Raw genomic sequence first — 23,604 nt, forward strand, 5'->3', positions numbered from 1 at the left:
TCGCGGGTATCTGCGTCTGCACGTCTTGGTTTTACGTATTCAAGCGTGCGTTTGTTGACGTGTGCGTGTACGTGAGGAGACTTTAACGCCTCCCCGCTCCTCTTCCTCAGGTACGGCATCTTCGAGCGCTGCAGGGAGCTGGTGGAGGCGGGCTTCGACGTCCGGCAGCCAGACAAAGAAAACGTAACGCTCCTCCACTGGGCCGCCATCAACAACAGGATAGACCTGGTCAAGTGAGTCCGCTCAGATCATCTCTGTAGGAGGATGAGGATCGAGGTTAGCTTAGCTTCCCCCAAATAACTAATACATAGACAAAAATACACTTTTTTTTTTTTTTTTTTTTTTTTTTTTTTTAACTTTTATTTTATCTTCTTACACGGGGTTTGTATTCAATCCCTCCAAGAGTTTTTTTGGGGGGATTGTTGCAATTATATTAAAAAAAAAAAAAAAAGCTTGATTTTGCTGCGTTTATTTCTCAGTGTAACACAATTTAACTTGCGGAGTTATTTGAAAATCGTGTCCCATCCCTACTATACAGATATAGTAAAGTATTTACATTAATATGTTCATGAAACCAGCCGATCGTTGAATTTGCTCCGACCTCACTTCAGCACCGTTTGACGTGAATGCAGTAACAGACTCCTGGACTTTACTTTTTGAGTATGCAGTCACTGTTGCTGATTAATTTAACTGTGAATTTATTTCACCTCGGCTGCGGCAGACTCCCATATATGAAGAGGTTCATAGCCTATCACACTGCAGTTGACCTCCTTTCATGAACATACGGAGCGATCTGCCTGCTGCTTCATGAGTCCTCCTCTGTAGCCGCGCCGGCACAGCGGTGACTCAAACCCGGCGCACTTCCCCTCACAGATAAGGCACTGGATGTTTGAGTCGCCGTGGTTACCCTTCAGCTGTGAAGGTGGAACTTATTCAGTCTCAGAGTCTGAACATGGTGATGACAGACTTCAGAAAAAAGGTTTGCGATAAAAATCGACAACTTCTCGCACTGTAATCAGATGAAATGTCTCGTTTGCGGTAAGAACGGCGTGAAATACCTGAAAGTGTCGACAGCAGACGTTCTGTCACCACTCTGGATTCTAATGCGAGAATTTAATGGAGATTAATAGAAATGAAATGAACTTAACTTTTGTACTTTGGAATATCTGATATCGACCTGGGTGTAAGTTTGTTTTTTTAACTTTGGTAGAGACATTTGTTTGACAAATGTTTTGCGCATGCTCTTAAACTCTTTGAATTTATCATTCAAATGCACACACATGCACACATCTGCACACACATATACACACAAGAATAGACTGACTACAAAATGTATACTCAATATGTATTTGCTCTTATAATTACTGAAAACGTTTGTAACTTGAATTCGCATTGATTGAATTTTCTTTAAATCAATATAAATTTAAGACTAAAATCTTTTACAAAACAGATTTTCTCTGTAAATGTTACACATAAATAGCCTTTGGGTAATGAGCTACTCGGTTTAGACCACCTGTCTGCTGCAAACCAGCTTCACACCTGACAGTGTTACAGAGTTTCTATAGAAACTGTCCTCTTTCCATCTGTTGGTGACACAACTCGCACGTTTCCTGAACGAATATACTTGCACCACAAAAATGAGTAACATAATCACGATTTTGCTGTGAGCTTTTGTAAAGCTCTTAAAAACCTTCATTTATATTATGGTTTTTCCCCGTTTATTACTTCACTGTGACACCGGAGCTCACACGAGAGTCTGTGGAGCTCAAGCCACACATTAAATGTTTTACAGCAGGTAAAATAAGTATTGAACACGTCACCATTTTTCTCAGTGAATATATTTCCAAAGGTGCTATTGGCAGGACATTTTCAAGTAATCCATACATACAAAGAAACCAAAACAAATAAGTTCAGAAATTAAGTTATTTGTAATAATGTGAAATGACACAGGGAAAAAGTATTGAACACGCTTACTGATATTTCTTTAATACTTTGTACAAAAGCCTTTGTTGGTAACGACAGCTTCAAGACGCCTCCTGTATGGAGAAACTTGTCGTATTCATTGCTCAGGTGTGATGTTGGCTGATTCTTCCACACAAACAGTCTTCAAATCTTGAAGGTTCAGTGGGCCTCTTCTATGAACTCTGATCTCCAGTTCTTTCCATAGATTTTCAATTGGATTGAAGTCAGGTGATCGGCTCGGCCGTTCTAGCAGCTTTATTTTCTTTCTCTGAAATCAATTGAGAGTTTCCTTGGCTTTGTGTTTGGGATCATTGTCCTGCTGAAATGTCCCCCCTCGTTTCTTCTTCATCATTCTGGTAGATGGCAGCAGATTTTGATCAAGAATGTCTCGGTGCATGTTTCAATTCATCCTTCCTTCAATTCTGTGAAGTTTTCCAGTAGCGTATGCTGAAAGCAGCTCACACCATGATGTTCCCACCTCCAAACTTCACTGTTGGTCTGGTGTTTTTAGGGTGACATCCAGTGCCAAACATGGTGTATTATGGCATCCAAAGAGTTCAATTTTGCTCTCATCTGACCAGACTATATTCTCCCAGTATTTCACAGGCGTGTCCAAATGTTGTGCAGCAAACTTTAAACGAGCTTCAACATGCTTTGTCTTCAGCGATGGAGTCTTGCGTGGTGAACGTGCAGACAGGACGTGGAGGTTCAGTGCATTACTTATTGTTTTCTTTGAAACAATTGTACCTGCTAATTCCAGATCTTTCTGAAGCTCTCCACAAGTGGTCCTTGGTTCTTGGACAACTCTTCTGATAATTATTTTCACTCATCTGTCAGAAATCTTGCGAGGAGCACCTGGTCGTGGCCAGTTTATGGTGAAATGATGTTCTTTCCACTTCTGGATTACGGCCCCAACAGGGCTCACTGGAACATTCAGAAGTTTAGAAATGCATCTGTAACCAACGCCATCAGTTTGTTTTGCAACAATAAGGTTGTGAAGGTCTTGAGAGAGCTCTTTGTTTTCACCCATCATGAGATGTTTCTTGTGTGACATCTTGGTAATGAGACACATTTTTACTGGCCATCAGTTGGGACTGAACCAGCTGATATTCATTTGCACTGACAAGAGGCCGGATTGTTTTCTATTTACTGATAGATTTCAGCTGCTGTCTTGGCGTTCAATGTCTTTTTGCACCTCCCTTTCTTCATGTGTTCAATACTTTTTCCCTGTGTCATTTCACATTATTACACATAAATTAATTTCTGAATTCGTTTGTTTTGGTTTCTTTGTATGTATGGATTACTTGGGTTGTTACCAACATCTGGTGAAAATTCCATGTCAATAGCACCTTTGGAAATATATTTACTGAGAAAAATGGTGACGTGTTCAATACTTATTTTAGCCGCTGTATAGTTTAGCGCGACAGCAGTTTGTGTGTCTGGTGATTTGTAACGGTTGTTCTGCTTCATTTCCTTCTCAGAAGAACGGCTAAACTCTCTGTCAGTTGTTGTTCGTACGAGCCCACCCCTCGATCACACTAACAGAAAGAGGTCGGACTCACGGGGAGACAAAGTGTTCACATGATGATTGTATGTGCAGGTTCTACATATCAAAGGGAGCCATAGTCGACCAGCTGGGAGGAGACCTCAACTCCACACCTCTGCACTGGGCCACCAGGTAACAAACAAACAAACAAACACACACACACACACACACACACACACACACACACCTGATTATCCACTCATGACATATTCAGTTGACACATCCACAGAGCCTCACCCTTTTCTGACCTTAGGTCTCCCAAGAGCTCATTTATTTCTCTTCAGACTCAAATATAATATATTCATTCATCCCATTTACTTTTAAAGTCCACTTTATTACAGTGTATAAGTAATTGAATCTAAAGCTATATCTCGAATTGCATACTTCCCCCCCAGTGCAGTCAGGTCTAGTGCTCCTACATGCGAGGACTCTGACTTGTGTAGTGTTTGGAGGTCGACGGGGTTGCGTTGTCTCAAACACCTGCCAACATAAAACAGTGTTCATCAACGTGTTTTCGTGCCCTCTGTTTCACACGCGCGACAATCAATACCGATGGTTTCTATCTCACAGCAGTGTGGTGGTCCTCGGTGCACGATAAACACTTTTGTGTTGTGAGGTGTTCCACGACAGCTGCAGCTTTCATCCGACGCTGCCGTTTAAAAACTCTTCAGGTCGTTGGTCCCTTTCTACGACGCAGCGATAAAGGTGACCACTGAAGATGAGAAGACTTTAATGTTTCATGTGGACTGTTTTTAGTACAACGCATGTTTTCATATTTGTCCATGTGAACTCACTTATTCTTTCAATATAAAATCCGTGTTGGCGCGTAAGTACGTGATTTGGAATGTAGAATAAGAGGCAGGCTTTGTTTCGGGTTTTTTTTAACTTTTTTTTTTCTTTTTTTTTGAAGATTTTAGTAAATTTTAGAACAATTGTTTTTATATTTTTCAGCATTGCAGTGTCTTTTGTAACAAAGTCGAGGATTGCTTTAAGAGATCAGAGCAGCTTCCAGAGTGTCTCTTTGCAGTGACCCATCACTATAAAGTGGTGGAAAGGGTCAGTTTACATGAGGTCCAGCCCCCCCACGTTTTACCCACCCGGACGGGTCGTGAATCCATCTCCTCCTGAATTATTGATAGGTTTGACAACAAGCATCATCGCTGCTCCGCAGACACTCAGGAGTCCTGTGTCGCCCTCCACTTCAACCCCAAACACCCCCCCCCCCCTCCTCCATTTGCCAATGACCTTTAAAAGGCCTCCGGCCTCCTGTGTATGGAGGAACTCAGCCAGTCACACACATGCTGCAGAGAAGTGTTTTGTTTACTCTCAGCAAATAGCTGTCACGTTTTTGTGCAGTCAAAGTGACAACACACAGTTTAGCTGACTCGGGGAATAAAATAAAACTAAAATCTTCATTGGCTTTTGGGGGGAAGTTTACTTTGTAGAGTTAATAAAAAACAAAAACACAGTTAAAAAAAATCCAATATAGTGTCTGCAATAAAAGCATGAAGACAGTCGCCTCGCTTCACCATGGGGACACAATTATAAGAAGAGACAGGGAGTCCGTCTGTCAGGGATACATCACTTCATGTGCATTTAATAGCAGTGTGAGACTCTGATCCTTGGACTGCTGAGTTTAGCTCGGTCACCCACTCAGCATCTCAGTGGGCGATCGAGTGTTTTTATCCAAACCTCTAAAACACTGGAGGTGTTTTCTCCTCCGTGCTGCCGGCGGTTTTCATTCGTCAGTTGCGGAATAAGATGTCAAGATAAGTTTGTGTTGTGTGTTTACCTTCTCTTAGACAAGGCCATCTATCCATGGTGGTGCAGCTCATGAAATATGGCGCCGACCCGTCTTTGATCGATGGCGAGGGCTGCAGCTGCGGGCATCTGGCCGCCCAGTTCGGCCACACCTCCATCGTAGCCTACCTTATCGCCAAAGGACAGGTAGGAAGAGGAGAGAACATAACTCTGAAAGGCAACGCTTTTCCCTCCTCTGCTTTATGATCTCTTGTTCCCGTGTGTGTCTGTTATTGTTTTTTTATTTGAAGCAGATAGTCTGTGTTTTGGTTCCGGTGCTCTCCATCAGGGGGAGCCCTGTTGCTTCTCCTCCCTCCTGTCAGCTCTCCACCGCTTCCTCAGCTCCTGCACTTGTGTTAATGTGTCGTTTCTCTGTAACAGGATGTGGACATGATGGATCAGAACGGCATGACTCCTCTGATGTGGGCAGCTTACAGGACACACAGGTGTGTGTGTGTGTGTGTGTGTGTGTGTGTGTGTGTGTGTGTGTGTACACGTACAGTAGATATGTAGCAGTTTACATGTACCCGACAGTAACTATACTGTGGCAAGACAAAGCAAGCAAGCCCTTTGGAATTACATGCGTCTGTATGTCAATTTGTCTTTATCCAAGTTACAATTATGTACAAACACAAACTATATTATTTTCTAACACACAAATTATTAGTTTAAATTGAGTTTTTCAAGGTATCTTACCTGATCCTCTGCATTGGTTCAGTCAAAGCCTAGAACTTAAACTAAAAGAGATGTCGTGGAATTATCTAAGAAATACTGATCAGAAACACTTGTTATTGCTGCCTAAGGAGCTTTAATCAGGTAATACATCCAAGTAGAATAAAGATGTTAAAGATTATAATTTTTGTGTGTTATTAGCCTGAACACAGTGTTTGTTGTTGTAAACTTGGGACTGAAAAGAAGATCAGATCAGATTTTACAACCAATAAATGCAGAAAATCAGGTGATTACTTTTTCTGCCACTGTAGCTATGACATAATTAAAGTGGGAGTAAATGTAAATCTTAAATGAAGAAGCTGATGCCCGTGGAACATGTGCAGCCTCGTGTTTCTGCTGACAGCAGCCACACACATTAACGTCTTCATGTTTAAATGAGCAGCCATTCATCAGACAAACTGCTGACTCGGGTAAACATGTCACCGCTCAGATTCATGTGAATATTCCCTGATAGGCAGTTTTTCTGAGGGATCATTTCTGTTTATGACTTAGTAATTGAACTCATTAATCCCCGAAGGGATAGACGTTATTAGTAGGGAAACATAAAGATGTAGCACGGTAATGGGGGTGATGATCAAGGATTATGTCACAATAAAGTTTTGCGCGCCATGCTTTGCGACAGGCCTGTTTATAAGACGGGATTCACTGTAGTGTGACTCAGCTGAACTTTCATTTCTCTTCTCTGCGTGGACAGCGTGGATCCCACCCGGCTGCTACTGACCTTCAACGTCTCGGTCAACCTGGGCGACAAATATCACAAGAACACAGCGCTGCACTGGGCCGTGCTGGCCGGCAACACCACCGTCATCAGCCTGCTGCTGGACGCCAACGCCAACGTCGACGCGCAGAACATCAAGGTAACGTCCTCGTCGTGGTTTAACGCGCCGTCCTCGGGAACCGGCACGTCCTGCTCATTTCTTGGTAAAAGTGAACACCGCTGGAAACAAATGAGACCGTTGCACTGAATGTCCTCAGTAATGTGTGAAAGCAGAGTGATTGAAAACTTTCTTCATCATCGGAAACTAAATGTTCAAGATGGGTTGTTTTTTTTGTGACGTCAGATGTGTGCAATGGGATGTCTTTTTTTTTATTGTGTGTCATTTTTCAGGGAGAAACACCGCTGGACCTCGCCAAGCAAAGGAAGAATGTTTGGATGATCAATCACTTACAGGAAGCACGGCAGGCTAAAGGCTACGACAGCCCGTCCTACCTGAAAAGACTGAAGATGGACAAGGTACAAACACATACACGGTTGATCTAGACAAACACCAGGAAGAAAGGCAGAGGCTTTGTGGATAAATTAAACTGATACTGCACTCAAAAACACACATTCATCAAGCAGATGGGACGCTGCAGACTTTTCAGTCCCTTTCAACGGTCTGAAGTTTGCTGCAAGGACACGTCGGCGTCTCCTCTTTTCAGACATGTTCAGGCCGAACTTGTTTCTGCACCGATGTGCCGTCACAGCATGTCTGAGGTAGTGATTACTTTCAGTCTAGTCAGTGTGACGGGAAGACGAGTTTTCAGAAAGGACCTCCTGCTTTTCACAAGACAGCTGCCGGAAAACAGAACAGAGCCGGGAGCTTACCTCTTTGTTTTTCTTTCCAGTCTGCTGTGTTTACTCTGAGCAGGGAACTCACCTAATCCTCATAATGAACATTTTCTGCTCGTACTTTGATTGAACATGAATAGTGGGATGTGGGATGTTCAGATATTCACTTGGTTTCCTGTCAGAGTGGGTGATACAGGAAAGACACACCTTCATCAGTGGTTGGACATTTTCACACTCTGATAGATGATGTCCACTTTTTTATGTTTCTGTTTCTATCTCTGAATGTTTCTACACTGATTTAGTCATTTACAATTTGTATTAACTGTGCTACTTCTAACTCTGTTTTAATCCTCCTTAAATGTCTTGTCATCTCTCCACTCGTCTGCTGGGACATTATTAGTTAATTAAGGTAAATTAGATATAAACTATTTATCAAATATCTACCAAAATGCCTATTCTTTGCATAGAAGGTAAAACAATGTGTCGCTATGTTTCTAGATTTGGCGAGTAGATTGTCGACTTTAGTTTGCATCAGTGAGGGTGTGAGGTTTGCCCTCAGTAGTCCAGATCCCTGGTGTCAGGTCCAGCGTAGTGAGCAGAGCTTCACAGGCTGTTCATCCAATACATTCAACCTGCTTCATCCGCTGCTTACATTCCTCTTCATGCCTCCAGAGCTAATGACAGGTTCAGACTACACAATATTTGGGTCTCATTAAAGTGTCACTCTGTCAGATTAGGTGATTATAGAGTTGCAAAGAGACCTGACAGAATCCACCTTAGTTTTCCGACCAGTTGTCGTTTGCCATCTTTCTCCAGCTGCGTGATGTCATGAGGGAGTTTCCATTGACGCAAACAAGAATATAAACAAACAGTGGAGTCCGAAGTTACGTGTATGATTCTGAAAAGTTTTAAAAAGTCAGAAAAAAAGCCTTTGAACAGGCAGAGTAACGTTTTTTCCATTAGTTTATCTTTCCCTTCACAAGTTTACAGTTATGTGTGAAAGAGCGATCAGTGCTCCTATTGGTCAACGCCACAGCGATATTATTGAAGTTGTCAAACAAGGGGGGCGGGGGCGGGGGAGGGGGCGGACAGGCTTGCGAGGCATCCAGAATAGATACATCACACTGGATAAAACATTCATTCATTTAGACAGTTTCAGTCTAAACAGCCGATGTGTTTTGGATCAGTCTCATCAGTCATGTAGTCTGAACTCGCCATTCCAAGATAATTCAACTTACTCATGGCCATAAAAGCCATCATGCTTGGTTAAATCTCATACAGAGGCACATAAACCTAAATAAAACATGAATGAGTCCCACCTGCTGTTTATTGTGGAGTATAAACTATAGTTCAAATCACATGTTATTAAACCCTGTAATTCTGTCATTTAGAACATACTACTGTTGGTGGGACAGCTTTGAACTAAAACTACTGAGAATGTACCTCATAGATCCTTAAAGTTCAGGTCAACATTCCCCTGATTATATATATTAAGTATTAAAAACAGATTTTCAAACAAAATGCAAACAGTTTGACTGACCTGCCTTCTCCCCCGTTACTTTCTCCTGCTTTTCTGTCCATCAATTCCTCTTCTTTTTCACCACTTATCTCCTCTCTCTCCTCCTCCTCCTCCTCCTCCTCCTCGTCATCCTCCTCCTGCTCCTCCTCCTCCTCTTCCTCCCGCAGGAGTTCAGGCAGAAGGTGATGCTGGGAACGCCTTTCGTGGTCATCTGGCTGGTCGGTTTCATCGCTGACCTGGACATCGACTCCTGGCTGATGAAGGGCATCATGTACGCCGGCGTCTGGGTTGCTGTGCAGTTCCTCTCCAAGTACGTCTCCATCACACAACTACACACAGAGTCATATCCAGATTACCAGCGAGTGCTGAGTGAACCATGTTTCTCTTCCCCCACGGCTCAGGGAATTTTCAAAACTCTTTTCCAGACAGGGAATTTTATAATTTTTTTCGGTCAAGTTGTGGAATATCAGGGAATTTAGTTTGTTTGCCATTTCTCAAAATGTAATATTGTCCATCTATGTGGCTGTAACGTTAGTTAGCTCGTTATTGTCAGTGTGTATGTTTGTTAACATTAGTGGTCACTGACCATAAAGTTGAAAATGTAGCTTATTAGGTTGTGAGATCATGACTGTTACTGTTAGATAAATCCTTTCCAGTATTTGGACATGTATTCAGTTTCTTTATATATCGGTGAAACAGAGGGGCATGTGCCACCCGTTTCTAACAGAAATGTCGCAGTGTTTTGTCACGACAGCCTTTTTTTCTGTTCATTATCGGTCAGGGAATCTGATATTTGACTTAGTGGGAACCCTAGCTACACCCAAACTTTGAGTTTATTTATAGTCTTCTACTGGCAATTTATTGGCTAAATAGTGAAGTTCTTTGGGTCATAGGCCGGTTTTGTCTGTTGAAGCTTCATTTAATGGTTAAACTGGATTTTCTTTCACTTCAGATTGAGATAAAAAGCAATTAGAAAGAAGTTAAACTGAGATGTCAAAGTCAGATTTTGATGTCTAGACACCACACACACACACACACACACACACACACACACACACACACACACACACACACACACACACACATACATACACACACATGCACATAAATTAAAAGGATTTTCTGGACCGTTTTTCTGAACAAACGTCTGAACGTGTTTCACCAACAAATCGGTTGTACAAAAGTAATTTCCAGCATTCCTCATCAAGCAGTAACAAACAGTCATTCTCTTCCTCTGTCATCCTCAAACACACACACACACACACACACACACACACACACACACACACACACACACACACACACACTCTGTATTGCTTGCTTAGGCCCCATTAGCTCTGCCATCTGGTCCTGTTGCTGGAGTTTGTTGTGCCTCTCACTACTGTTAGCTCTCCGACTACAATAACACTCATCAGTAACTGCGTTAGCTTCATATTTCCTGACATTCTTGGAATACTTACTTGGTGAAAAAAAAAACAATTGTGAGAGTGAGCACTGTTGAGTGCAGCTGCTGTGTGTCATCAGGTAACGGTTTGGTTTATTTGTGCTGCTGTTTGACTGCAGGAGTCAGATCAAAGCCTCAGGCTTGCATTGGTCAATATGTGCTCTGTCAGCAGGTTCACATCTGCAGGAAGAATGCTTTGATGTATGTAGTGGACACAGAAGTCATGAGTTGAGCAGCGTTTGTAGTAGGAATGATACACGATAAAGGAAAATGCTTATTACAGTTCCAAAACTAAGACGTTGTAATTAGCTTTAATGATCCTGAACAGCAGCAGAGATGGTTAATGCCTCCTAGAAAGTATGACAGTGGGTCAGTGGGATGCAGATTGTCTTAAATGTGCAGCTGTGGTTGGTGGCTGTGGCTCCTGTTCATAGTGCCCTTAGGCAAGACACTGAACCTGAAGCTACCTCCGATTAAAGGCGAGCGCCTTGGTTGCTGTGTGTGTGTGTGTGTGTGTGTGTGTGTGTGTGTGTGTGTGTGTGTGTGTGTGTGTGTGTGTGTGTGTGTGTGTGTGTGTGTGAAATAAATAATATGATATATCTGGGTATTTTTGTATTCTTGACAATATGACAAAAAATTTTAAACATATTTGATGATTAACTTTAACAACATACAATTTGAACAAAATAACATAACGTAACATTATACCTTCAAATATTCATTAAGAAAATAAACCAAAATGACCTCAGTTCTTGAGCTTGTAAACATCAAAGCCAGACTCAAGGCAAGGCAAGTTTGTTTGTACAGCACTTTATAACAACAAGGCAATTCAAAGTGTTTCACATAAAACCGTTAAAAGTATCAAAACATAAAGCAAAAGAAAAGGACATTTAAAAACAATTAAGAACAGTGATTCAAACATTACAAACAGTCAATAAAACATTAAAACAGCTAAAAAAAAATAGAATAGAAGACTCAGAGTCTGCATGTGGGGGGCTGAGGGGGGATTTGGAGGTGCAGCCGTTCAGGAGAGACGTCGACAGGTTGTAAAATTGCCTTCATCACGATATGAATTTTTTCTATCGTCTGTTAAATTGTACCATTATTATCATGAACGATATGATATGGCGCACTGCTAGTGTGTGAGAGTGAATGGGAGGCAAAGTGTAAAGGTGCTATATAAGTTCAGACCCTTTTAATATTGAGCTCGACCTTAAATTGACAGGAAGCGTGGGGAAGTAAAGCCCACAGAACTAAACACATTACTACGCTAAGAAACTGCTGATGAGTAAAAACCTCTTCCTCTCCCTCTCCCTCTCTCTACAGGGCTTTTTTCGATCACTCCATGCACAGCGCTCTGCCTCTGGGAATCTACCTGGCAACCAAGTTCTGGATGTACACCACCTGGTTTTACTGGTTCTGGAATGATATCCTTTTTTTTTTGTCGTACTGGGAATCCACGTTAAAACCCGAGCGTGAAGGCGACGCGTGAGTAGCACATCAGTAGGGCAGCAGCTAACGGGGCTCTGTTCGTACAGCAGGTCTGTGAGGATGCAGTGGAACTGCTCGTAAAGTGTTCGGTCCATTGAATCCACACCAAGTGTCTGTCTGTCACACGGACACAGAGGAGCTGAAGGGAAACCAGCCTGTCAGTCAAACTGTCTCCACCAGGCTGACTGACAGCACACATTTACTGAGCACAAAGGGTTTTTATGTTTGCACAGAAGGAAAATACCAGCAGTGTTGTTACGTATGATTCAATGATTTTACCGATTTCACGCTGCCTGCTACAAAGGGAGGGGAAATGTGTAAAATCAGAAAGCTCACAATGACCCTGGCAGCGTGATTGCTCATTAAATATAGATACCAAGAGAGCAGTAGATGTACTGTATGTGAGAGAAACAGCTGTTGGCGTAAAAACCTCTGTGTGGATCGGTCTTAAACCACACCAGTTTGACATTGTTCTCTTAAAGGGGCAGTTCGAAGAGCTCACAGATTAACATGTCACAATTCATTTGTCATATCTGTAGAAAAAGAACATATAGAGAGGTTTTGTGCCAGACTCCAAGAAGTTGTTACTCCCAGATAAATACGAGGATTTTGCAAGTTTTCAACTATTCTTTTAAAAAGTGTTAATCTCATGATGGTCTCGGATATAAAATCAGTCCTATTTAGTGGGAGTGAGGGCGGAGATGTTCTGACGTTCGAGTTTACAACTGTTACTGGAGGGCTCCACCAGAAAACTCTTGACGCCATTAGAACTTCCTGATTTTTCTGATATAAACATGGTGACAATCGAGGGGATCACTACTTTGCTCATTCGGAGATCACAGGGGGCCAAAACACGCTATCGGTGCCGTCCACTCTCCATATTTAAAGCATTTCCCGCCTTGCACGGACGTAACGGTCTCTGACTTCTGTATATTGCGTCTTGCGTACACGTCGCCTTCATTTCTGAGGACGTGCACAGCCAACACCCCAAACAGATGCAGGATACGCACGGACATCCGTCATGCAAACGCGTAGTTTACTGGAAGTAAATCTCCGGCCTCAGTGTGAGAGACTGCTTACTGCTGCTGAAGTTGTGTTTTGGCTGAAGATGAGGAAAGATTGGGACAAAACGTACTTGCATTGGCAGATGGGAGTTACAGGCCAGTTTCAGTGGATTAAAGGTGTGAACATGTATGTGAAGAGCAGAAAGACTTGGTGGAAATCACGTTAAATGTGTCACAACTCCCAGTACCAGTGTAAACATGTACGTCCTTAAATGAATATGCTCCCCAGTTTTCTGTCCGTTTCTGTGTTGATATCGCGAACAGGGAGTTGAGTGTGTAACAGCTGCTGGCTGAAACTCAACGGAGGCGCTCCGGAGAGTTCCTGTTGGCCTTCGCGTGGCTGCGCTCATGTTTTTTGTTGTTGTTGTTGTTGTTGTTCATGAAAGAATTGGCTGTCTGTTCAGAGGCTGCTAATTGCAGGAGGTGAGAGCGCGGTTCTCGCTTGTGGAAGGCATTTCATTTTCCGCCTCATCGTTCCACTAATGGGAAGGTAGAGTACGAATCCTTTGACCCGAGCTTATTGAAGAAGAAAACAGCGCTCTGAAGATCATTTCAGAAATTTGGAAGCCCCGCTGGTGCATTTTTTTTAAGCATGTTTTTCAGGGTTAATGTGTGTCTACAACACTTTAACATTGAACCTATGGCAGGCATCTCCCATAGTGACACGCATGCTCTTGAACTGCTACGCTTGCACGCATGCATTCATCTTCAAAGAGCAAAGGTTTGCAGACGTTGCGTCCCCCGTGCTGCTAAATGTTCGTACGAGGATCATTTACCGAGTTGAAATTTGCTCCTCAGGCAGGTCTTTCCTTGTGTGAAGTTAATCGCTTGGTCTTTCAGGCTTCTTCTTCGTCCTGCAGCTATGAAGTTTGTCATTAAGTCTGTGTGTCTGCCGTGAATCTCTGCGCAGTAGTGGTGTCCGTCTCCTGCATGCCGTTTCACGTCCCTGAGAGCGCAGGGAGGTTCAGCTGGTCTCCTGCAGAGCTGCAGGCCGCCGGCTTATCTCTTTCAAACTGGGGTCACTCTCTCTCTCTCTCTCTCTCTCAGGTGGACAGCTGGTTCTTGTGAAGTCAACAATCAGTCTGTGGTGGCGGTCTGGTTCTAATCACATGTATTCATGTAAATCAAGTACGAGTTTCTGCTTGTTTTAAGTTAATAATAAATTCAGCAACTTTAATGTTAACAAATGAGGTCATGCTGTTACATAACAACACCAGGAGTCACAACCAGGTTTTACCACAAGCGTCTCTTTCAAACTGCTGCCTACAAAAGAAATTCATAGTTAAGAATGAACTCGTTTGTTTGAGCACGTCTGAAGGCAAAAGTCACACTTGAATGTGGGATGAAAAGATTTCCATCAAAGACGTCATATGGGGCTACGAGACGATCTTTCCTGGAAGGAATTCATAGTATTGAATTAGTTTTTATGCACCACAAATGATAGAAGTTGTTCTGCTAAGAATTTATAAGACTTGACAGACAGACTTTTAAATATGACCTATTTTCTTATCAGTGCTCAGCTGAATCCAACGTGACTAAATGAATTTATATCTGCCTGTTTTAATGTGCATTTTTTAAATTTGAAAAAAGGGCAAAACAGGACAAGTTGGTGTACCGCTAACAGGAAGGTGCAACAGAAACACACTTAAAGTGAAGCAAAAAAATCCACCACTGAAACACCTGCACCAGTGAAAGAGCAAAAAAGACAAGGAATTACCATTTCTGTTTGAGTATAAAGCAGGAATAGGTGCTGTATAACCTTTTATGCCGTAGAAAACACAGTGTTCATTCTGTCGTGCAGCAAACAGCTACAACAAAGCTGTGATTGGCCTGCGGCGTGTGTCAGAGAGGAGTCGGCCAATCAGAAGAGAGGGTCATGAAACAGCCTGTTCTTTGTAGAGCTCCAGATAGCGGCTGAGTGTGAAGTGTCAAGATGGTTTTTGTTCTTTAAAACCATTAAGAATATATTATTTTGGATATCTAGACTCCAAATGAAATGCTGGAAAAGTTTTCATTACATCATCCCATTTCTCCATCGTATTTGGCGATGGTTTAAGGGCACCCGCTGAGAAAATGATTGCCTCCAACTGTATATGTTGGTCCACCAAACTCCCCCTCATAATGTTCACGTAACTGTAGTGCCCTGAAATGTACATTAATTTAATTCATTTCAGATTTTTGGGAAATGCGTTTGTAATTTGTGATCAATTTCAGTGCAAATTTGGATAGAAAACTTGGCTCTTGTCCAACTTAGCCCCCCCTCCATTCCGATATCAGAAAGCAGTAAGGTTTCCTAAGCTCTTCCACCATTCAACAAACGTTTTGTCTGAAGAATACTGACGCCTGTAACCTCCTTTTAACGTGCTCCTATGTGTTCTTCAGACCAGGTAGTCAGGGGAGGCTTCAGTTTACTCTCTCTGACCCCTCAGCGGCTACTGAGGACTGAGGCCCCGCATGGGTTGCTGGACGAGTCTCCCATTTCGTTCGTGACTGCAGCTCTGATGAACTTCAGTCGAACTTTGATTTGAAGATGAGAACATAAACCTTTCATTTGTGTAATGGGCTAAAATATTCCAGCATGTGGCTTGAAGTTTCCTGGCCGGATCATATGGTCAAATGTAAAAGCAGATATTTTTACTTCACATTTTACTGTGTTGTCCGAGCCTTTTCATTGAGGGACTTATACTAAGTGAGAGATAACTATTTAGATTTTAACATTACACATCCTCATCACATGTCCTACAGGCAGCGCAGTATTTTGCACACCTTTGTTCTGCCTTCCAGGTTCAAGCTTCCTGTCTTTCAGTTCTGACCCACTTTCTCCCACTGTGAGCTCATTATCCTCCTCAGGCCTGTTGTTGAAATCAGATTAAATGACGTGGGTGGAGATGTGCATCGGCACTTTTATGTCTTTCCAAGACCTAGATCAGATTTCCCTCAGTACTCGGGAAGAGCACTTTGCTGCATGAATGGATTTCCAGCAGGTGAATTTCGGAAAATAACACATTGATGTTCGAATTAGTTGTTTGTGTATAATGATAACAATGCAGCTTTGTGCTTTATTAGTTTTATACCAGTTGTCCAGTATGTACTTAAGCAATATTTCACAAGAGATTAATTGGCATCAAATATGTAATCATATCCTCCTCCTGGGTAATTCGCTCTCAAAATATAAAACTTGTTGTTAGTGCGATCTCCGTTTTCATGGCAACACATGGATTGACTGTATATAAACTTGCTTGACTGCTGCTGTCGCGAAAAAATTTCCCCTCGGGGATTAATAAAGTAACTACCTAACCTAACCTAAAAGTGGACGTAGCTTCCCGGTCTGAAAAATGAGGCCAGGGCGGAAGCTGCGATACCACCGGGTGCCACTAGAGGTCGGCTCCAAAAACACTTCTGACTGATTGACATTCAACTAGTCTCATAAAATTCTCAGTCAGTAAAATTTCTCCACCAGTTATCTCGGTTTTGTTAGCTAACGTTGCTCCTTGTTATTCGTTTTCTGGCAATCCATCTGAAAATAATGTCGTCATTAATTTGAAAATAAGCTTTAAAAAGTTGCATTTTGGGGGGCATGTCGGTTTGATTGACAGGCCTGAGGTGCAGTTAGGTAACAGCTATCGGTGGGCGGGACGTAGTATCGCCGGCTTTCCAATCAAATCGAGTCAGATCCACCAATCACTCCTCCCCAGCTCGTCCAATCATGGTCACGATCGGCTCCAAACCGCCTGGAAACATCAAGAGAATGCCGCCAAAATCCGAACTCAATGCTTCATAACGGCCGTTCACAAACCAACGGGTGACGTCGCTGCTGGTTGCCACTTGGGTATGACTAATAACTGGAAGCCATTATTAGTCATACCAGTAGTAGGCCGACCCTTAGTAACAACCCAGCAACAGAGACGATTTTTAGTCCGTCTACATACTTTCTAACGATGGTGGGATTTCACACTGAATAACTACAGCACATAGAAACAAAACTGCTTCGCAAGCTCAAACTTGTAACTAAAATATCTGTTGAAAAAAGAAATCCATGGACACACATATTTTTAAGATAGTAGCGCTGTGTCACCCACACAGCTGATATGATCCGAATCCAACAGGCTGACTGTTCTCTAATACATTGATGTAACCATTTCCTAAATTCACAACATGTTTTTATCTAACGAATTATTCTGCTTCAATCCATATTTACTGAATGGTGGAGTGGTGGTGATGAACACATGTCCAGTAGACCAATCAGATTTCTTTGTTGGAACTACAACACGTAGTTCCAACCAAGTAGTTGCTGTATTTATAGTCAAATAGAGCAGTGGTGAACCTGCCGCTGACCCTCGTCTGCTGCTGCCAGCTGTTACAGCAGCTTCGTCACCTCTCAGCCCTTCTGAAGATGAATCGGGTGCTAACGGGCGTCGACCGTCTCTCCCCGAGGAAGCGTCGAGGGCCGTTTGTCTGAGGAGTTGCATTGATCAGTGGGACCTTCTCGACTTCACCACGAGTCATTGAGTTAGTAGACTGATGAGGTGGTCCGGAGTAATTCACTTCCCATTTCAGAGCGTGTAATGTCAACAGCCAGTTCTTTATAGAGATACTTATGAAGATCAATGGCTTCATGTGGTCTTCGGGGACTTGAAGGGGCCTCTTAATTAGTGCAGAGAAAGTGCTTATCGGTGATGTCATGGAGCTTCTAGGGACATGTTGTTTCCATGGTTATAGTGTGTCCATCACAGCTGCTAGCTTGCGTACTTTGCTTACAGTCCGGGCAAACCTCTCCGGTGATCTGCTGTAGTGTCATCAGTCACGATGGATCTGGTGTAACCTTTCGTGGCTGGTGTTTTCTTTGTTGTTTTGACCATACAGATCCCAGGCTACGGTTTGAAATAGAGTCTCTTGTTACCAACTGTGGAAAACCAGTTGGCCTGGTAGTGTCGACCTCCTACAGTTCAGTAGAAGAGAAGAAGACGCTACACCTGAGCATTTTCATCAGAGGATGATCCAGTTTGGTTGAATGTTATTGAAGAACCAGTAAAAACAGGAAGCTACCCAGTTTCAGATGTCCAGTAAATAGTTGTGATGGGCCTTTGCAGCCATGCTGGTGGTTGATCCACTACGTTGGTCCATATTGAAATACATTGGATAGTTTGGTATGAAATTTGCAGGAGACATTCATGGTGCCCAGAGGATATATCCCGTTAACTTTGTTGATTTCCGGATTTTTCTCTTGCACGACCATGAGGTTTATATTTCTGGTTTTAAATGAAACACTTCGACACATTTTGGATGGATTTCCCTGAAGTTTCAAATGTTCATTTGTCAGCTTGTTACTTGTTGCACAAGTTAAGTATTCATGCAGCATTTTTTTGTGGCATCCACTGCATATATTAGTTAAATATAGATTTCTGATGAATATGTTGTTATTTTGTAGTTATTTCTATCTGAAATCTTTATAGTGTGATGAAATTTTAACTCCATAACTGCAAATAATTCATACTTTTCAGTGTTGACTGGTAACACTGTGAAAAAAAGCTCAAGGTGAAAGTCAAATTTGACTCTTCGTGGGTATTAATGTTTGAACTCCTACTACAGTTCAGGTTTGAACTCCTGAAAAGGGTTCAAAGATCAACTCCCAGAAAAGAGTGTGATCAAAACAGCCCACAGCTGTTACCACCGACACACACATCTCTGAAACACTCCCACAAGCCCGGCCCTCGTCTTTGTGCAGACGGTTGTGTAAATGCGATGATGCGGATTGACGTCGCCCCGGTGAGAGCGGGGTTGCTTCATGGTGTCTTGTACTGTATGTCATCCCGGCAGGAAGTCACAAAGAGCTGCTGTGACAGGATGAGACCGAGCTGCTGCCTGCTCGTCAACTCGCTACGAAGATAAAAGTCTGACTCAGGCTGATGTCATGGCGTTAAATAAACAGGGAATGGTTCCGTGGAAATTTGTTGAAAAGAAGATAAATAAATTACGCGTTGTGTTTGTCCTCCAAAAAATGATTACAGGACCAACATGCTCTTTGTCTTGCTTATGTCATTTTGTGAAAGTAGACAAGACTGTATGAGAAGGATTATTTTTGGAATGATGTGAAACATACTCAGTAAGAGGAAACATGGACAAAGGAATAGTTTGATATCTCGGTCAGCAGAGAGTTGAGAGTATGATGCTCCAGCAAGAAGTTGGTTTTCTTAACTTAGACTGGAAACAGCAGAGAGCAGATGTGGTTTATGTGAAGCTGCTGCCAGAGGCAAGGTAGCCTAGTTTGGCATAGTGACAAGTGTAAATCTGATCCATTGTGGTTTTATGAAGCAATGCCCAGACTTGATGACAGAAAGAAAGAAACTGTCACTCAAGAAAATCACAAGTTTTTACTGGTGCTTTTGCCTGAAGTGAAGAAATAAGATGCGAGATGCAAATCTGTGAGCTTCAGAGGTGCTCGTTGGTGCATTTTGCTCAAATTGGAATAATCGGACTATCTGTTCAACTCGCAGACATAAGAGTGGTGTCATTGTTCTCATAAATCTCACAATAAAAGCGAATTTTACACTTGACAGTTTTAAATACCTGACGCAGATCAGAAGTCAGGAATTGAACTGAAGTTGCTTGTCATCAGTTGTTAAGCTGTTACAGCAGGTTAAAAAAGAAAAGGAGCTGATTGTGGTTGAAAAAACAAACGGGCAGTTTGTCGGGCAGCTTCCTTAACCTCCCTCCACATCTTCCCTTCGCCACGGTCCACGTGCCCTTCCTGATCAACACCCTGGCTCTGTTCTACAACTTTGGCAAATCCTGGAAGTCTGATCCAGGAATCATCAAAGCGTCAGAGGAGCAAAAGAAAAAGGTAAAACTAACGTCCAGATTTGTGATCATTTCAACGAGTTCCGGTGTTTTTCCTCCACTTTTCCCTCCCGATGTAAACGTCTTTGGTATATACTGTAAGTACTAGTGTTCTCAGTGCCTGCTTTGTGCAGCGTTACCGAACATCTCAGCTCCTCTCTATCCCCGCCGGCCGGAGTCCTTCACCCTCTCTCCCCCCTCGGCCTCTCAGTCCCTCATTATCACACTCTAATAGAGGACAACAGGGACTGTCTTCTTGCCAGCCCCCCCGATTCTCCATCCGGTGATTGATGAAGATCTAAATATACAGTGCTTTGTTAGCGCAGCGCGGTGACTGGTCAGCCACTTCAGATCAAAGGACACTCAGCCCTCCAGTCCCCGCAGAGGATCCACTTCCACCTCTCGTTGGTGGAGATGAAGAGCTTTCTATCTTTAGTTAGTCTGCACTGAGATAATGCTGTAAAATATATCTCACAAGAGCACAGAGGAGGAAGAACACGTGTGCAGATTAGATAAAAGACAGAAAAACATACTCAAACTGGTTATAAATTTATAGCAGGCTTTTGTCCTGTAAATCAGCCGAGGCTCTTTTGTTGCGGTGCCAAATAGATCTCGGAAAGATGGATTTCTGCGCTGTTCGTTCAGCTTTCTGCCATCTCTCTGTTTTTTTTCTTTTTTTGATGCTATTTTTCTTTCCCTCCTCCAGACAATTGTGGAGCTGGCGGAGACAGGCAGCCTGGATCTGAGCATATTCTGCAGCACCTGCTTGGTAAACTCTCTTTCTTCCACGCAGCAAAAGCGGTCGATAGATACGGCAAAGACAGACAATACAGGACTCGTTTCCGTCTTTCCTCACAGATACGGAAGCCCATCCGGTCCAAACACTGCGCCGTATGCAACCGCTGCATCGCCAAGTTCGACCACCACTGTCCCTGGGTGGGGAACTGCGTGGGTACGTTAACGACACCGCTGATTTATGAGGAGGATTACAACACATCCTTTCACAAACAACCAGCTGTCCGTGGTTCTTTTTTCCTCCCTAGACGGAGGGTTGTGGCTTCGTATTGTGTTTTATCAGCTCCGTATCCCTCTTTAAGGAGCAACATGTGTTTGACTGAAGGTTCTGCTTCCAATTCATCCTGGTTGCTGGTAAACAACAGAGAAGCGAGCTGAGGGAAGCTGTCGAACATACTGTATTTATAAGAGTTGGACACATTCATCAGGGTCTTGCCTGGATTTTGAGTTCCACATGAAGCACCTGTAACACAATAATACTGGACAAAGTAAGAAAGCATTAAGGGAAGCTAGCAGGGACACTTAAGGTTCCCTTTAATGGATGCATTCAGAGGTGAAACGGTTTGAATTAACGTGACACTAATGCAAATATCACGGTCAAACCAGATGAGTGAGAATTTTAAAGAAATGTTAACCTAAAGTTAAGAGACTTATTTAAAGCATCTTAAAACAAACAACAAACAACCTGTAAACATGAGAAACAGTCCAGTCATGAATGTAACAGAAACCTAAAACACACGGCCTCAAGACAATGAAGTCGTGTGTATGTGTGTGTGTGTGTGTGTGTGTGTGTGTGTGTGTGTGTGTGTGTCAGACTGTAGGGGAAGGAAGAAGTGCGTGGGGGGGGGAGGGGGGGACTTTTAAAACCAGGTGGTCAGGATGGAGCTTTAAAAGTGAGGAAACCATCTGAACAAACAGCAGATCGCTCCCCCACAGACGGCCCCGAGAAAAAATATACTAGAAAGTTCTTAAGAGGCTGTAAAACATCCTGAACGCAGCAGTTTATAAGCTCTTCTTTCTGTGCGTGTCGTGCACGTCACCATTGTAATGCAGTATGTTTATACTGTGCATTACAGCTCTTTTCAATCAGAAATGGACGTCATGCTGTTTATTAGTGTCAGAAATTCAACTACAGGATACAACAAAATGTCTGAGGCTCACGTCTGCAGCATGTTAGCTCATGTCAGCAGTTATTCAAGGATTATTTTTCTTCCTTATTGTCTCTTATTAGCTCTACAACTGTTAATTAAGCTCCTTAATGTGCACACATCTGGTGGACGTTGTGTTTTAAAGAGAGACTCCATTGCACAAGTCATTTTAGCCACGCCAGCTGTGTGGAGGATGACGGCGTCCACCTGACCTCCATCCCCTGCTCAGACTGAGCTGTAATCCCTTCGTTGATACTCTGACTTTACTTTTAGCGCCATCATTACGTCAACAGTGAAATTTATGACCAAACACCAGCAAAAGCTACTGACTTCTGCCATTATATGTGCTAATTATGCGAAAAATTTTAACATGTTCGCAAGCTAAGCTAAGATGGTGAATGTTGTAAACATTAAACATGCTTAACGTTAGCATTGTTGGCATTCAGCTCGAAGCTAATCCAGCTCCGCAGAGCATCGAGCATGGCTGCAGACTCTCAGGCCAGTGACCCCTGCAGATGTTGTCCTATTACTGCACAGCAACATTTTTAGTAAAGCTAAAGGTTCAAAGGTCGAGTCAAAGTTGAGCAGAGACCTTCGGTAGCTTCGCCGCCTCATCCTGATCACCTCTGGATTCCTCCAAGCGTCTTACCTTCAGTTCAGTAGGCAGAGACAACAAAAACATGATGTCTGAGCAACATGAATAACACGTGTTTCTCCTGTGCAGGAAGTGGGAATCACCGCTACTTCATGGGTTATCTGTTCTTCCTGCTCTGCATGATCTGCTGGATGATATACGGCTGCATCTCCTGTAAGCAAAAAAACAACAATCCTGTTTTAAAACGAGTATTTCCAGATTTCACACGTCACCTGCTGGATTCCTGTGCTCACTCCTTCTTCTTTTTGTTTTCCTCCCCAGACTGGAGGATCCACTGCGCCACCAGTTACGCCAAGGATGGTTTCTGGCTCTATCTGACCCAGATCGCCTCCTGCTCCCCCTGGATGTTCTGGATGTTCCTCAACAGCATCTTCCACTTCATGTGGGTGGCCGTGCTCATCATGTGTCAGCTCTACCAGGTATCGGTCCACTTTCCAGAAACGGCTCCGATATTAGTGAATCGGTTTGACTCTCGGTAGTTGGTTGTGTCTGGGAACTTTCTCTGAAAATGTTGACTGACCTGTTGCAGATCGCCGCTCTGGGAATCACCACCAACGAGAGGATGAACGCTCGGAGATACAAGCACTTTAAAGTCACAGCCACGTCCATCGAGAGCCCCTTCAAGTAAGTGATCATCCAGCATTCGCTCTGCTGCAGATGTTAAAGAAAGATTGGAGCGATGCATGTTGTCCTGTCCACCCGAGCACGCTGCAGCTGGAGGGAATTCCTGATGCTCTTTAAAACGTGACAGGCGTATGTATTTCATTGTATGTATGTATTTGACGTGCACTCGACAAGTATCTTTGCTGCCTTCTTCACGTCACCATTTAAAAAAAGAAATGTTGTACCCGGTAAAATAACGGTTAAAAAGAAGAAAAGACACGACAAACCATTCGAAAGGAAATCTACTCGCTTAAAATGTCAAATGTTGAAAAAGATTTGGATTATGCAATAAGGCAGGCCTTTGGTTATTTGTCATCTTTTGCTTCCACCCTGTGCAAATGTTGCACCTAAACACCTGCACCTAATGTTAACCTCACCTGACTTGGCTACAACAGT

At 43.0% G+C, this 23,604-nt stretch overlaps 1 protein-coding gene across 2 annotated transcripts in view; it reads left to right on the forward strand.

Annotated features, from left to right (window-relative positions):
• Window positions 1–23,604, forward strand: part of zdhhc17 (zinc finger DHHC-type palmitoyltransferase 17) — a 35,733-nt gene that overhangs the window by 8,603 nt on the left and 3,526 nt on the right. For both annotated transcript variants that reach the window (XM_069156492.1, XM_069156493.1), the window contains exons 3-16: window positions 111–233; window positions 3,563–3,640; window positions 5,311–5,455; window positions 5,690–5,754; window positions 6,735–6,897; window positions 7,149–7,274; window positions 9,279–9,421; window positions 11,882–11,982; window positions 19,827–19,951; window positions 20,654–20,716; window positions 20,806–20,899; window positions 22,615–22,698; window positions 22,807–22,964; window positions 23,075–23,169. In XM_069156492.1, coding sequence (XP_069012593.1) covers window positions 111–233; window positions 3,563–3,640; window positions 5,311–5,455; window positions 5,690–5,754; window positions 6,735–6,897; window positions 7,149–7,274; window positions 9,279–9,421; window positions 11,882–11,982; window positions 19,827–19,951; window positions 20,654–20,716; window positions 20,806–20,899; window positions 22,615–22,698; window positions 22,807–22,964; window positions 23,075–23,169 — 1,563 coding nt within the window. The remainder of the gene's footprint in view (window positions 1–110; window positions 234–3,562; window positions 3,641–5,310; window positions 5,456–5,689; window positions 5,755–6,734; window positions 6,898–7,148; window positions 7,275–9,278; window positions 9,422–11,881; window positions 11,983–19,826; window positions 19,952–20,653; window positions 20,717–20,805; window positions 20,900–22,614; window positions 22,699–22,806; window positions 22,965–23,074; window positions 23,170–23,604) is intronic.

This window comes from Embiotoca jacksoni, unplaced genomic scaffold (genome assembly GCF_022577435.1).
Source record: "Embiotoca jacksoni isolate LCO1_2020_lvr unplaced genomic scaffold, fEmbJac1.0.p SCAF_21, whole genome shotgun sequence".
NCBI classification, from domain to species: domain Eukaryota; kingdom Metazoa; phylum Chordata; class Actinopteri; family Embiotocidae; genus Embiotoca; species Embiotoca jacksoni.